We start from the raw sequence: 15,573 nt of genomic DNA on the forward strand, positions 1-15,573 counted from the left end.
TCACAGCAGCAGCGGACTGAAGCCTCTTGTCTCTCCACTAAAGCGCTGCAAGCTTCTACTGAGGCCACAAGTAAGGAAGGCAGGGAAATCCAGGCGGCCCTCGCCGTCTTCTCTGCTCCGACTGATTGGCCGGCTGACTAACATGCTGGTACGAATCCAGGAAGCACACATGCAGAGGGAGAGCGTCCGATCATATTAAGCTTTTAATATGGAGCTTGGCTCCTGAGCTGCTAGAATGAGATAGAAATACGGCTATTTAAAAAACAGAGCGCACATGCTGAATCCACGCAACAACACAATGTACAAGCAAGAGGGGTGAGGCAGAGGGAGAGGAGAATGGGGGGGTGGTAAGAGAAGCTCATTAGGCAACTCTCAGCTTCCTCCACTCAGTGCAGGCTTGGCTCCAGTGTTCATTAGCGTGAAGGGGAACTCAATGAGCAGCTAAGACTGAAGGCTTAAGCACGTCTACAAAATCAGCGCTACAATGCTAATCAAAAACAGCGCGCCACAGAAGTATAAATGTTATGTGTAATGAAGTCATAAAACAGGCTTTTAGCCTTAAGTCTCTCACCACAATCTATTTTTACTCTCCTCACCCGTAAAGTGTGATGATTTCAAAACCTTGCTGCTCCGTGGTTTATGCCAACCCCAGAGTCCCCCAAGTGAAGACACCCACTCAAACACACACTGTCACAGACCAACAACAAGATATCTACCTATATATGGAGAAATACACACACACACCCTGTTGATGTGCACAAAGAGGGGATAATGAACATACACGCGCGCACACACATCCCGTAACCCACAGACAGATGCAGGCATGCTCATACAGGCAGGAGCGGCTTCACAATAAATACTGTATACAGTGTTTGCTAGCAGGCGAGCCAGTCAGAGTTCTATTATTAGCAGTGAATTAACTAAAAAGCCAGAGGTGTCTTTTACACGTAGGCCTAATCTGGAGCATGAGACATGGATTATGAAATCAAAGCAAAATTGGCCCAGGTGTCTCCAACAATGCCAGCCAGTGTTCAGCACAATCCCTGCACAAGGACTGAACAGGCAGGGAAAGAGGAAGAGGAAGGAGAGGGGGGGAAAAAGGTCAGACTATTTATCAGCAAACACACTTCCAACAATCCTCTTTTCCCTTCATCATCACACTTCAGTGCCAGGGCTTCATCACATTCATGCCAATGTTTTGGCTTGCTCAGAACAACCTCTGAAAGGGGGGTGTGAGTATGTGAGGAAGACAGAGGGAGAAGTAGAAGAAGAAGAAGGGGGGAAGGACAATCTTGTGAGGAATGTCTGACAGCAGAGAGAAAGAAAAAGAGATTCTTGCTGGTTCAGTAGTCGTCTTGCCAGCGTCTCCCATTGGCCTATGTGAGAAGGCGGGAATGAGGGAGAAAGACTGGAATAGAAAGGGAGAGAGAGAAAAAACTGAGAGAGGGAATTCCTGTGGCTTGGCACACAGCGCCGAAAGAGGCGTGGCCTGTCCTGTGTTTACAGTGTAAGACGGTGAGAAACAAGCTCTCTCAGAGGAGTCAGGGCCTCAGATCTGCTGCTATTATACCCTGTCTTCTCTAACTGCTTTTGTCACAATCAGGTAAACAAAAAAAATAAAAAACAAATCAAAACTTCTTTTCATCTCATCCTGGAATCACACAGTAGGCATGTTTGTGTGCCATTTTAATGTTTTCTGCTTGTTGCTAGTCTGAGTTATCTGACTGGAGGTATTTGATGGCAGGAGTCCAGACTCTAAACTGTCAGCTCTTTACATTAGGGCCTCATTATGCTGTCACTGCTGGAGGAGACTGGTGCTGCGGCAAGTGCTTGTTTGTAGCAATCAGAGAGGAAAAAGGGTCATCTTTCTCCACACTTAGGCCCATGAATCTGTCGGCTGCAGGAACATGAAAAACTGCGTGTTCTCCGTGGAAGCAGCCCCAAGCTACCCGGCACCGACACACTCGTTGAAACAAGCTGAAACACTCTGTAACATACTCTACATGCGTGTACACACAAGTTTCAACGTACAGTGACATATGCTCTTTCTCTCTGTCTCACACACACGCTAACTCCTCTTCACTCCTGTTCACATTAAACCCTTTTTTGTAGCGCTTGCAGCAAATGAATAAGCCACTCTTGTAGGCTTTTTAAAAGTACACCTGAGAGCTGCCCCCACTGGGCTCAGAGGATGAGAGCTTAAGGTTAAAAAGCCTATTTAAATTTCAGAGTGAGCAGCACACACTCACAGCTAACAGCTAGCAATCCCTGTAGCTTTGCTCTGTGATGTACAAGTGTTTCCAGGCTTTAACACGTATTTAAAAAAAAAAATAAAAGGCTGCAGAGAGCAGACGGAACAAGCAGCAGGGGTGGTCACCTGGAGTGTGGAGGCTTAATGTGGTCACAGCCTGAGAAACACGACTCTGGGCGTCAACCTGGGCTTCAGGTGTGAACACAGAAAGGCCGTGCAGCGTGCAGTGTATCCTGTTGCAAGTCTGCATGGGAATGTGTGAGGTCTATCAGGTTGCCGAAGCTAAGTATCAGTGTGGGCATCATATTTCCGTGCTGGTGATAACAAGAGCCTGCTGCCTGTTTTTGTAGAGGAAAAAGGTGCTGCAGTGCAGAGAGTTGTGTATTTTGGTGTGGGATGCTTTGCAGAGAAGCTTTAGGCATATGAGCGTGTGCTATTGTGTGTGTGTGTGTGTGTGTGTGTGTGTGTATCTCCCCTCCACTAGAGTGCTCCTCTCTCTGTGGGGAATAGTGCTGTAGGTGGTTGGAGAAGTGGGTGGGGTCAGGGTGCAGCCGTGTAGCCAGGTGTGTGTTGGAGCTGGAGGCTGGATGGCTGGTTGTAGTACCTTGTTAGTCACAGTGTTGATTGCCAGCGTTGGAGAGGCACTTCCAGAGATCATACACTCCATCCCCAAAGACTCCGACTCCAGGCTGTACGGCGTAGAAGCCTGTGGGGGTTGGGGGTGGGGTGTGGAGGCAGACAAAAAAATAAATAAAAATTCAACATCATCCAGTGATTAAACCCAGAGATTCCACTTCAGGTTGCAAAGCCAGACCTGCGTTGTGTTTGTGACAAATCTTCTGCTCAGACCAGATAGAAATCCATAAAAAATAAATAAAAAACAGAGAACTATTGTATGACAGAGAAACACCTTTATTTAGGTCACCTTTGAACTGTGCCTTCTGAGAAGATGTAGACAGCCCCCATCCCCAATATCGCCTCCTACCTTACACACATACAGTAAATACACACACGAATTCACATGCACACAAGCACGCACATGCCCTTGTCTTGGTGTATAGGAGCACTGCTGAGAGAGATAACTCTGGCATGCCTGTCTCCCAAAACTGCTTACTGTAAGAGGATTGGCTGCCAACAATACCATTTTTAATTCATGATAAACATAAATGAGATTTCACAAACTCTCAATTTCAATGTCTGAGACTCTTAATGGAATGCCTTGTAGGCAGACAGTGTCTAGAGGGGGAGGAGGAGGGGTGAGCACAGCGCGTGAGTCTTACAGAAAACACACTCCTCACTGGGTGCGTTCTTTTGTGTCATGCTCAAGTGAACAGAACTGCATCAGGAGAGATTTAGTTGAAACTGTTGGCAGAGCCGCATAATAAAAAATAATGCACTCTTCCTGTACCTTTGCATTTGTTGTATATAAAAATCTCACGGCAGCGAAGAGACACGCTTGGTTGAATGGATGTGATAGTATTTCGCTGCTGTAGGGCGACCGCGTCAACAGCATGCTAAGTTTTATGTCGTCTCCGTGCTTGTGAGTGCGTGTGTGCGGGAGACGATGGCGTGTGCGAGCGTGTGAAGGGAAAGATCCGCCTTTCATCACAGCTTCTGGTCACCCACACTGTGGGAAAGGAGGAGACAAGAGGCTGCTGTGTGGGGATGCCCTGAGGCCAGGTCAATCTGAGCGGCTCACTTAAACCTACAGCTGTACGTAACGCTGGGTGAAACTCATCCATAATTAAAGACAAAAGCTCCCGCTCAGAATAGCCGGCGCGCACAGCTCTGCATTAATTGATGTTTGTTAAAAAAAGTGAGTGCTGAATGTAATGTATGTAATGGCTGCCTGGGGCATAGTTTATTAATAAGGACCCCACTTCATGACAGGCTAGCAAAGCAGCATGGAGAGGCAGTTACATAAAGTCTGGATATGAACTCCTACTGAGTCTGTGTGTGTGTGCTTGTTTGCATGTGTGTGAGTGGGAGAAAGTGGGAGAGAAAGGAGGGCAAAAGTAAAAGAAAACTGAGGCAGACGTAGAGACACGGAGGCACAAATAAATCCAAGTAGAGATGGAGGCAGAGGCTTTTAAGAGAAACCGCGTGTGTGGGGGTTTATCTTTTTGTTTTTGGGGGAATATGCAGAATCCTCTTGCATCCACACACTCACCCGCTCTCCAGATCGCGGCCTCTTCTTTGGCCGTGTGGGCAGGGCGTCCTCCTTCGGGTTTGTGTCGATGGCCCAGTAAGAGCCCTGCAGACAAAGAGAAACACCTTTGAGCTGATTAAACACAACAGATTGCTTTATGTGACATTTCCTCCCTGACATAACAGGAGCAAAGCATCATATCTTTCTTTGGCACAGCAACGTTGTGTAGAAATTCTGAGGCTTGGTCTGCTCCGCTAAAGTCTGTTCTATCAGCTTTTATTTGAGTTGATAGCTGTGAGTTTGTGCGGCATGTGGGTGGGCTTTGTTAGTAGGAAAGGCTTGGCTTTTCCTCCTCTGCGGCTGCTCCTCAATGAGAGGCTGGTGAGGGCAGCTGGTGGTGGTGAAATGCTAAGCCTTTCCTGAAGCTGTACTTCCTCAGCCTCAGGTACTGAGTCAGAGCGCTGTTGCCAAGGATGAAGGCTCCACGGTCTCAGCTCAGGATTCGAGGCAGCACTAGCCCTGCCGCGATGCTTTCTTCTAAGGTCTGAGCGGGGCTAATCAAGAAGAGAACAGCCGGGGCTGGCTCTTGGGCTGCAACTTGCAATTCCACAACCAGGCTGCATTATTTATCCGTGCATTCGGCCCCGTTTAATTTATTTTTCAATGGTGTTCCTCCTCGAAATCAACAGGAACATGGCTTACAGTACAGATTTTTACCCCAAGGCCCCGCCAGTTCTGAATTTATTTTTAATATTTCATATGGCCCCTGATAAAATCTCAATTGTCAAGAGAAAGTGAGATCAAGACCTTTAAAATTACTTTCTTAGCAAGGAGAATAATTGTAATTTCTATGAGAGATTCTCCGAACAACAGGAGGGGCCATAGAAGGAGCCGTATCTCAAGTATCTATACAGTAACCGCTGCATACTCGAAGGCTTGTTCTCGTTAAAAGCAGAAATCTGTTATTTTCACAGCTCACCAACACCACTGCAGCATCTGTGAAAATGAAAAGCCAGGGTTGGCCTATATTTGTCAGGGGGTTAAAATTATAAGTTTTAATAAGTGTGAGGCTTTGGGGTCAATTAACATTTTCCTAGGAGGGTTAGAATAATTCACAGCACAATCAACCAAAGATGAAGAAACCTCTCATATCGATGTAGGCTACGGTAAAAAGCAGCTGGAACCTCATTACACAGTTCATGTTTTTTACACAAAGCGTCACTGAAGAATGGATGTAAAGGTGAGAGAAGTGTCTCTAACATGTGATCCTTCACTGTGTTGAGATGCAGGGGTTAATTGTGGGGATTACATTGCAGATGTTTCCCAAATGAGAAGCCACAGAGACAAAGCCAGGCTTGATAGTGTTTCTTTTAATTAGGGGGGGGAAGAACACATTAAGTTAACTCTCATGGGAAGGGAGTTTCTGCATTTCCCTGCACCCACCCCCAGAGAGATGGAAGAAGAAAAAAGAAATGCACATAAAGAGTCATTAAATTATTCACAAATATACAGAAAATACAGTAGCAGAGCCAAGCCGAGTGTGTCCACGGAGTCTGGAGCAACCGCACGGCGAAGCCACAGTATTCTCTGCAGCTTTAAAACAAAGGCTGTTGATCTCGATGCTGTTCTGCGGTTCTTTGGGGGAAAAATCGAGGAGGTAAATCCTGATAATGGAGGCAGTCTTTTTCCAGAAATGACACCGCTCATTTTCATACCTCAATGTAAATGATCTCATCTAGTTCCTCTTTTGTGTGTAAAAATAGAAGGGACAAACAAAGCAGGTACACCGGTCATCCTGGAAAGTCCAGTTCAAGACTCAGACCAATTAAAATGAAGATTATGAACGGTAGCCTTCACAGGGCTGCAGTTCTACCTCTAAGGTAGAAAAGGTGTGTGTGTCTGCGTGTGTGTACAATACCCGCTGTCATCTCTTACACCATCTCAGAGAGAGACAGACAGGGAGAGACTGAGAGAGACATGACTCTCCTATCTCATCCAACCAGCAGTTCTCATATTCCTGCCACATTACAATATTGATGCAACATATCTAGAGCGGCTAGCGCCTCTTTGAAGTTGTCTTCAGGGGGGATGGGAGTGAGGAAAATTCCAAATTAAACATTAAGGATGCGAGCATGTTGGCCATGCATTTGGAATGGGATCCATACAGCAATAGATTATTTTGTATTTAGTGGAGCAGCTCCCAGGAGTGTCAATATCAGAGGATTACAGCAAAACATGAAATTAGCATTCAGTCCCCATCCCCTACACAGCTAGGCGTAGCTCTTCATGCATGTGTGTGTGTGTGTGTGTGTGTGTAGACATATGTGTAATTATTTGTGTGGTTCCTGGAGCATATGTAGCGTATGCTCTGACAGTGCTGGGATGAAATCTGGGTTAGGCTACATATGGTTAGACCTATGCACAGCATCATACTAAATATAGGCCCATAGGCTCCTTCATCATGAGCTCCTCGCTGGATCCAGGGATGTTATTTATCAGGTGGATGTCGCTACAGATTGTGGAGGAAATCGGGCTGAATAGGCAACTCTAGGTGGTCCTACTGAGTTTCAAATGTCAAATTAACATACACAACTTGCAGAGTTATACTGAGAGGAAATATTGAAGACATAACTGAGCAGAGAAAAAATCAGTTGGTTAAACTTCTCTTAATACTTCTGGGGCTTGAGATTTTGGAAATGACCTGACATCTACCCCTTCCTTCATCAACATCTGTTGTGTGTACTGGTCCAAAGCACTAGCCTCCCCTTACATTTGAAACGCAATTGTGTGGGGGTGGAAGGTTCTTAATAGATTATGAGCATGCCATGCATTTCCAGACTGTCAGAGTGTTGGCAGACATTCAAAGACAACATTTTTCTACCAGAGTTAGCATGATAGGAAAAAAAGGAAAAAATAAAAATAAAAAAAGAAATAGGAAAGAAAGAGTTGATCCTGCCAGCTGAGAAATTAAACATTTTCTTCTGTTAGTTCATGATTACATGCTTTTCTCATTCATTATAATTACACTTGTGTCTGAAAGTCTCACCTTCCCCGGGTCATCTTTGGAACGAGGCACTTTGAGAAAACACTTGTTCAATGACAGATTGTGCCGTATGGAGTTCTGTGGAGGGAAACAGAGAGAGGGAGAGTGGAGGTGAGTGAAACGCATATCAGAAATCAGTTTACCCAAAGTCTGTTGTGCAGAGTGTGAACAAACAACACTGCCAGCAGCAACAAGGGCGAACAACTTGTTGGCATGTATCGTTTAGGTTTAGTCACGACTCCTGTCATCAAGGTCGGCTCGTTTTAGCGGCATAAGATCTGGCCTGTAACTGTGTCCAGATTTCACTCCACACGCATTATACACAAGCTCAGTCTGTGTACAAAGCCACCAGGAAGCAATATCTTTCATCAATGTCCAACAAACTGCAGTCTGGTTACACAAATATATCGAATTCCTCGGGTGCCAAAAATAGGAGCCAGGAGGAATCCCACACTGGGACGGCTGCTGATGGCAGGGCCTGATATTAATTAATGCTTCAGCGAGCTCCTGTGGGGGCAGGAAATAAATTATGTAGATCATTCTGAAAGTTAACTCATTACAGTGTTACAAGCTACTCCACAGCGCTGAAGAGGGAGGTTCATCCAGCTGCCTGATTGGGGGAGGCGAGGCGGGCTGAAGTAGTCACAAGGGCCGGAGAGCGCTGCTCCAGGCCCGGGTTAACCAGCTACTGCAAGGCCCTCAGAACCAGCTGGAGGCAGGCCAGCTGAGGGCTTACAAGAGCCAATGGATGCACACGCTTCCCCACTCCACTTTATGGAGTGGTATTGACAGATGGCCACACTGAAAAGCTGTAGGATCCTCTGATGAGTTTAACGGATGCAGGAGATGAGCAGAGAGAGGCACAGACAGAGAGAGTAGAGACAGAGAGAGACAGAGAGAGACCCCCAAGTGCAAAAGATGGGAGCTGCTTGTTCAACAGTATAGGCAATTATACCACAGGAGGGATGATAATGACAGCCTCGTTGTAATGCTGTCAATCTCGCCAGTTAAATCACTCTGAAATGCCAATGCAATCCAGAAGAAGCCTAACGCTGCTCTCCAGCAGAAAACACTGAGGGGGAAACTGGTGCCGTAGTCAAAATTATTTTGTTCTCGAGCCAGAAGGGAATATTTTCTGAAAGTGAAACTCAACACAAAATCCATCTTTTGAGTATCAAACAAGCATCCCGGCTGGCTTGAAAGACAGTTCTAAACAGGCTGTGGTTTGCTCTTTTGCTAAGAATTTATGTTACGATGGATCCCCTGGAACTTGTTCTACGCTCGCTCCTTGTTGCGGTTTAAGTTCAAGAATTCGGTGCCAGCCTGCAGGACAGTGATGACACCAAACATCGCAGTCCAATCCCCACGTGTGTGCGCTCTGATTTCAGTCAAGACTTTAGTCTTTCCTGGCCCTGCAGTAGTAAAATGACAGCCAAGTTGAAGCTCTTACTCCTTTCAGGCTGGAAGAGCAATTTTGTAAACTTCACCTGCACATACTCACACTTAGGAGCAGCTGGTCTGTAGCAATGAGCAGGCTTCATTTAATGTGAGAGGATTTTAAATATCTGATCCCACTTTTCTCTTATCAATAGGGATGGGTACCTTTCACATTTGAAACAATATGGTACCGATACCGGGTACCTGGCAATCAGTACCGGTAATCAACGGTACCAGTTTTCAATAGTTTTCTGTGTTTATGTGATGAAAAATATCAATTTGTTTAATTATACAGTAAATTTTTTTTTCAATTTAACATATTTATTCTTCAATACATAACCTTGCAATGCTGTGTTGATGTCCAGCATGGAAAATCACATACTCTTCCACTCCCTCACAGCCACAACGATGCATTTAGGTACCTAAACATGGTACCTTTTGGTTTTACATGAATCGATACTCAGTACTTTTGCCAGATTTCGGTCAGCACCTTTAAAAGTACCTAATTCGGTACCCATCTCTACTGGCAATAAGTATCAGTATTCAACTGCACCAATTTCCGGTGCTTTTTTGTTTTTATGTGGTAAAAAATATAAATTTGTTACATAATAAAAGTAGGGATGCACGAAATTGGATTTTTGCCAATATCCGATGTGCCGATATATCGAAACCCCTTTTGGCCGATACTGATACCGATACCGATACCGATACCGATACTGATAATCACAAGTTTGTTTGTTTTTTTCACTGTAAAGAAAGCTAAGTCTATCCTGTACTGGAATTTATATGTTACTCTTATTGTGACAGTCTTATTTGTTTAAGAAACACACATAAAACAAGACAAAAAACATTTGATTTTACCATAAATAAGAAATGTATTATTTTTTCAAACTCAAGACATTCAGTATTGAAATACAGAAAAATAATTTCTTTAGATCACATGAACTTTAAATGTACAATGCATTTTTAAACATAACCAAGTTGCATTTGATTATTTCAGAGCTACTGTAACAACCTGGTGACGGACACAGAGCTCTGCAGTGCAAATAAATGAAGTGCTACATTTTATTTAAGGAGCTTATTTTTCAGATGGAAAATAATAATAATCCTAACTGAATAGCACCTTATCGGCTGTGCATATCGGCAGAAATTTTCATATCTGCCGATACCAATAAACGTGTTTTTAAGCTTTTATCAGCTGATACCAATATTGTGCAGATAATATTGTGCATCCCTAAATAAAGGCTCTTTTAGTTATCTTTTCAATATAACATGCTTATTCTTGAATATATAACCTTGCAATGCTGTGTTCATGTCCAGCATACAAAAAAATCACCTACTCTTCCACTCCCTGTCTCTGAAGGAACAAAATATGATATCCGTGTTTTTATCCGTGCAGGGTAGAGCCATTGATACTAGGATGATTTCAGGTAGAGTATCACCCAAAAACCTGAATGTCCTTACAGACAAAGACAGCAGTGTAAAATACAAAAGACATGACAACCCCTGTCTCATGTTACCCTTACAGAAAGATTTCCTGAACACATCCACACTCAGGTTTTTCAGGAAAGTAAAATGATCTTGAAGTTGTCTTAAAAAAGAGAGATGGAAAATGTTAGTGTGTTTCATGTCTTACATTATATTCTTTAAAATTCGTTAACTGTCTGAAATGTTATACAGCCTCTGAAACATACCAAAGCACATTCATGGAATCATCTCAAACCACGGTATATTTTGGTCACACTGCTATCAGATCTTCCAAACTAGATATGGAAGCGCTCAGGCCCAGCACTGTGATCAGAACCCTCTGTGGTCTAAATGTAATTGAGCCACGAGATAGATCTGCAGAATCCCATCCAGGAACTCAAACAGGCCTCGATCAAGAAACATCCAAATACAGAAGAAGTAAAAGTAATGGATGCACCCACTGTTTCCCGGAGCGACTTCTCTCTGACACTGTCACAGTCCAACAATATGAATAAAACAATGGGAAGTCTGAATGTGATCATGCATAGTGGATGGTGACAAACAGATACCAGGCTTTCACTTCAGCCAGTCTTTGCTCCTCTAAAACCCTGAGACATGTCCAACAGGGGAGTGTGTGTGCGGGTGGGTGTGTGAGGAAAGCTGCACACTGTCACACACACTTAAAGTACTTTAAACCATTTTGCCTCCACAGCCGGTGTGTGTTTTGTTGGTGTTTTTGTGTGTCACAGAGAGGTGGCTCTATCCATTAAGGGCCTTGTGCAGGGCCTGAATCATTGATACAGTGAAGCCGCCGAGGCCCGCTGCTACATTAGAAGTTTACTTTTTAATGAACTCTTCCCGCTTTGCTCCTCCCTTTGCCCACAACATCCCATACTGTGTGGGATAAACGCTCTCTGCTGCTCCAGACACATCCGTGGCGTGAATTTAACAGGCTGAGGGTCAATTATAGGCAACAGATGATGAAGCAGAACAAAAGGGGGGAAGGAAAAGAAAGTGCGATGACAGCAGTGACAGTGGCTGTATTTGATGAATCTTTGCATATTTGCAGAAAAGGACAGAGGAGAGAGGAAGACAAGGCTGAAAAATGACCAATTACCACTCTCATGTAAGGAGGGTGTCAGCAATTGAGAATTAGTTTTAAAATCTACGTCAGTTTGTGAACAAAGTGTTTGCTTTAGGAGAGTGGACCGAGTGTCAGTGGGGCTACAGTGCAGAGGGAAAGGAAGTAGGTGGACGACGAGGTCAGAGGGTGTAAGCGGTGGTACATAAAGTGAGTCAGACAGAGCTCACTGCAGGGGTCCAGTCCAAGTGCTGCCCAGCATCTACCTGCAACCCCCACAGAGCACTTCATATCCAACCTCAGCACAAGCCTGAGTGCGTGTCCATGTGTGTGCGTACGTGGGATGCCTCCTACACACCTTAAAATCCACGCACACACACACTGGAACGTGTCTCCTAACAAATGGCGGTGATTTAACACACCAGGACAGCAGTGGAGGCGTAAGCAGCTCCGCCCTTGCTGCCCCCCCTGCTGAGGAGCGCTGCAGCTCAGCAGAAGGGCCGCCAGGGGAAAGTAGGTCAGGCTGACCTCTGCGCTCGGCGTGTCAAACGTTCAGAGTGAGCTAAAGGGACAGGCCATGTCAGAGCCCTGCTCCTCACAGCTGGGGAGGAGGAGGCGCCCCGTGCACTCGCTCAGGAACCCAAGGGAGCAAGCTCGGCATGCTGGGAAAGACACACGTAAGCACACGTAGCAGTTATGACACAGGGACGAACACCAGCAACCGACGGAGAGGCAGAGTCACACTGTGGTCCAACGTGAATAAATCAATGCCCTCGTAGGTTCCTGGCCTTCCTACATTCACAGGATATTCCTGAAACTTTACGCCTCTAGACAAAGTATGCGGGGGCTCTAACCAACCAACTCACACAGCCCACTCTTCCCCACAACTAACACAAAGCAACAGCAGGCTTTGGAGTTCAGGTGTGAGTTTACTTGAAGCATTCCTCAGACGACCTAAAGGTGCTCTTAAAGTGTTAAAGATTTATCTCAGAATAAAGGGGGAGCTCAAATCTCGCTGGATTTTGGGGTCTTTGCATCAAAGTGCTCTTGCAAACATTGTTGTGTTGAAAATCAGTTAGGTGAGAAGTCTTAAATCAACCAAAAACTCCTACAGCTACAGGTGCTGCTCTGACAGAGCAAGTATTTCTCATCAAATTATTCCCGAGCGTCATTGAAGGTTTTCAAACCAAATTTCCCACACAGGGATTAAAAAAGTATTTCTAATTCAACACAGGTTGATCAGGATCACAAAAGATATAGGAGGCTTAATTTAAAGCTCACTTTAGGTGAAAGGTTACTTTGGTGACAGTGAAAACTGGAGAGAAATATTCTACTTTGGAATTTTTTAAAACAAGTCTTGTACTCGCCAAGAATAGGGGTGCAATAATCCAGCCAGCACCTGGACTTTGGTGCAAAATTTAATCAACAACCAGAGCTCATAATGTGAAGACAAGACTGGTCAGTATCAATAAATCCTGATTCATACTACACTGAAATACAAAAAAATGCTGAGCAGGTCCAGGTCAAAGCTGCAGTTTGAGGAATAAATCCTCAAAAGTAACAGGGATTACACTTCAACAGTAAAGCTCTAAATGCAGCAGTAGATTATTCATGCATCGCTCTGGTCAAGTTAATCCAACACAGCCTTCATACAACTTTATAACTGTTTGGTAACTCAGATTATGCCAAACCTCGCCACTCCATCCTGCTCTCGGTCCTCTGTGACTTTTGACTACGACTGGTTATAAACAAGCAGAGCTATAAGCGTGTGGCAGGTGAATGGGCTAAAGTTCAGACTACATAAATGCCAGGCATGTCATGCATACGTTAATGAAATCTTATGAGTGAAATGTAAAAAATGTTAACCCACAACTGAGTTTGTGTAAACCACCAAAGGTCAACTAACAACTAACAGTCAGCAACTCGTCCCCCCACCAGTGTCCTGCTTTGGTTTGGCTGAAGTTGGACTCTTCTTTGGCAAGATAATTCTTCAGATGCTTCATTAAAGTGGTTGTGTAATATTTTGCTAAGCTAACGCCACCCTTGGCAACAATGGTTTTGCACATAGTGCAGGTTGTTATCAGAGTTAAACAAGTGTGAAATAATTCCAAACTGTTATGCCTCTACAGTTAGATTACTCCTCACCAAAACGCAAAACAGACTCACTAACAGGGCTGGGAAATATGGCATTTTATCCAAATGTCAGTAATTTTAGGCAATGTCATAATATTTGATATATATCTCGGTATTCTGACTTAGCCTTAAGACGCTGCTTTGATGCATACAATGAACCAGAATGGCAACACTTGATATGTAAAGTGAAATTTTTTATGATTAGTTATGTATCCATTTTGATGAATGAACATATTGAGCTTAAAATTGTTAAAAAATATGGTAAATTTCAAATCCTTATGTACCAAAAACCAGCCAATAACACCGTTAACTGTTTGCATAAAAACAGGAAATACCAAGGCATTTTTGTACAACTGTTTACAAAACCATCAGGTGTCAACAAGATTTAACAGAATATTTTTTTTGTATCGCCTCATTGCTCTGACACACAAAACACAAAAACTACGCTATGTATGAAACACACTACTTCACACCAACAATGTAATCCAAACACATTAAAAGCCACAAATAGATCAAAACCCACTTTCACGCATGTTGTAACTCCCAAAACTTCCCCTCAATCCTAGCAACCATATTATTTTGTGATTGGCTAAGGTGATTACAGATGGGTACTGAATCAGGTACTTTTACAGGTACCAACCAAATTCTGTCTGTAGTACCAAGTACTGATTCATATAAATTCAAAAGGTACCATGTTTTGGTACCTAAACCCATCCTTGTGATTGTGAGGAAGTGGAAGAGGAAGTAGGTGATTTTTCATGCTGGACATGAGCATAGCATTGCAAGCTTATATACTGAGGACTAAATATGTTAATTTGAAAAACTTTGAGATTATACTTTAAAATAAATATTTCTAACTAGGGATGCACAATATTATCTGCACAATATCGGTATCGGCTGATAAAAGCTTAAAAACATGTTTATTGGTATCGGCAGATATGAAAATTTCTGCCGATAAGCACAGCCGATAAGGTGCTATTCAGTTAGGATTATTATTATTTTCCATCTGAAAAATAAGCTCCTTAAATAAAATGTAGCACTTGATTTATTTGCACTGCAGAGCTCTGTGTCTGTCACCAGGTTGTTACAGTAGCTCTAAAATAATCAAATGCAACTTGGTTATGTTAAAAAATGCATTGTACATTTAAAGTTCATGTGATCTAAAGAAATTATTTTTCTGTATTTCAATACTGAATGTCTTGAGTTTGAAAAGATAATACATTTCTTATTTATGGTAAAATCAAATGTTTTTTGTCTTGTTTTCTATGTATTTCTTAAACAAATAAGACCGTCACAATAAGGGTAACGTATAAATTCCAGTACAGGACAGACTTAGCTTTCTTTATAGTGAAAAAAACAAACTTGTGATTATCGGTATCAGTATCGGCCAAAAGGGGTTTCGATATATCGGCATATCGGATATCAGCAAAAATCCAATATCGTGCATCCCTATTTCTAACCATATAAATATACACAAAAGAACCGAAAATTGGTACTGTTGAGTACTGATACTGATAGGTACCAGGCATCTGTACTGTATCGTTTCAAATGTGAAAGGCACCCATCCCTAGAGGTGATGCCCTGTCGACCAATAGAAAAGGAGTGTCGTGTTCCTCCGTTGTTTTTTTCATCTTGCCAGCACTTTCAGGGCTCTCCACAAAAGCGCCTGAAACATGTGACAGCATTCAGGAAACAGGTTTTCGACATTCTCTAACAGAACACTTTTATGCTACTGGTCATCTGACACATTAAATCCAAACCATCTCCAAATTATCGAGACATTATTTGTCTTTTTGCTGTGTTGTCACTGAGGGCAGGGGGAGGAGGAGGAGGCATTTGTCATGTCACAGAGCTATGGAGGTGGAGCAGAGACACTAAGGGAGAGGAGAAATTGGAGTGAACTTGCGGCCCATGTGAAGTAATGAGTTGCTAAATGACACCCAAAACAAACTATACAAATGATAGTTTTAAACAAAGAACAGCATAGACACCATAGACCTGAGTGGAATAAA

The 15,573-nt window shown here is 43.4% G+C and overlaps 1 protein-coding gene across 1 annotated transcript in view; it reads right to left on the bottom strand.

Moving 5' to 3' along the window:
* Positions 1-15,573, bottom strand: part of foxj3 (forkhead box J3) — a 96,567-nt gene that overhangs the window by 13,249 nt on the left and 67,745 nt on the right. Inside the window, exons 3-5 of the mRNA XM_074670913.1 lie at positions 7,447-7,521; positions 4,422-4,505; positions 2,856-2,957 (exon numbers count right to left, since the gene is read on the bottom strand). Of these exons, the coding sequence (XP_074527014.1) occupies positions 2,856-2,957; positions 4,422-4,505; positions 7,447-7,521 (261 nt within the window). The remainder of the gene's footprint in view (positions 1-2,855; positions 2,958-4,421; positions 4,506-7,446; positions 7,522-15,573) is intronic.

The sequence above is a fragment of the Halichoeres trimaculatus genome, unplaced genomic scaffold (genome assembly GCF_033239565.1).
Source record: "Halichoeres trimaculatus isolate MK-OKI-2021-1 unplaced genomic scaffold, fHalTri1.1 fHalTri1_scaffold_1, whole genome shotgun sequence".
In the NCBI taxonomy this organism is placed as follows: Eukaryota; Metazoa; Chordata; class Actinopteri; order Labriformes; family Labridae; genus Halichoeres; species Halichoeres trimaculatus.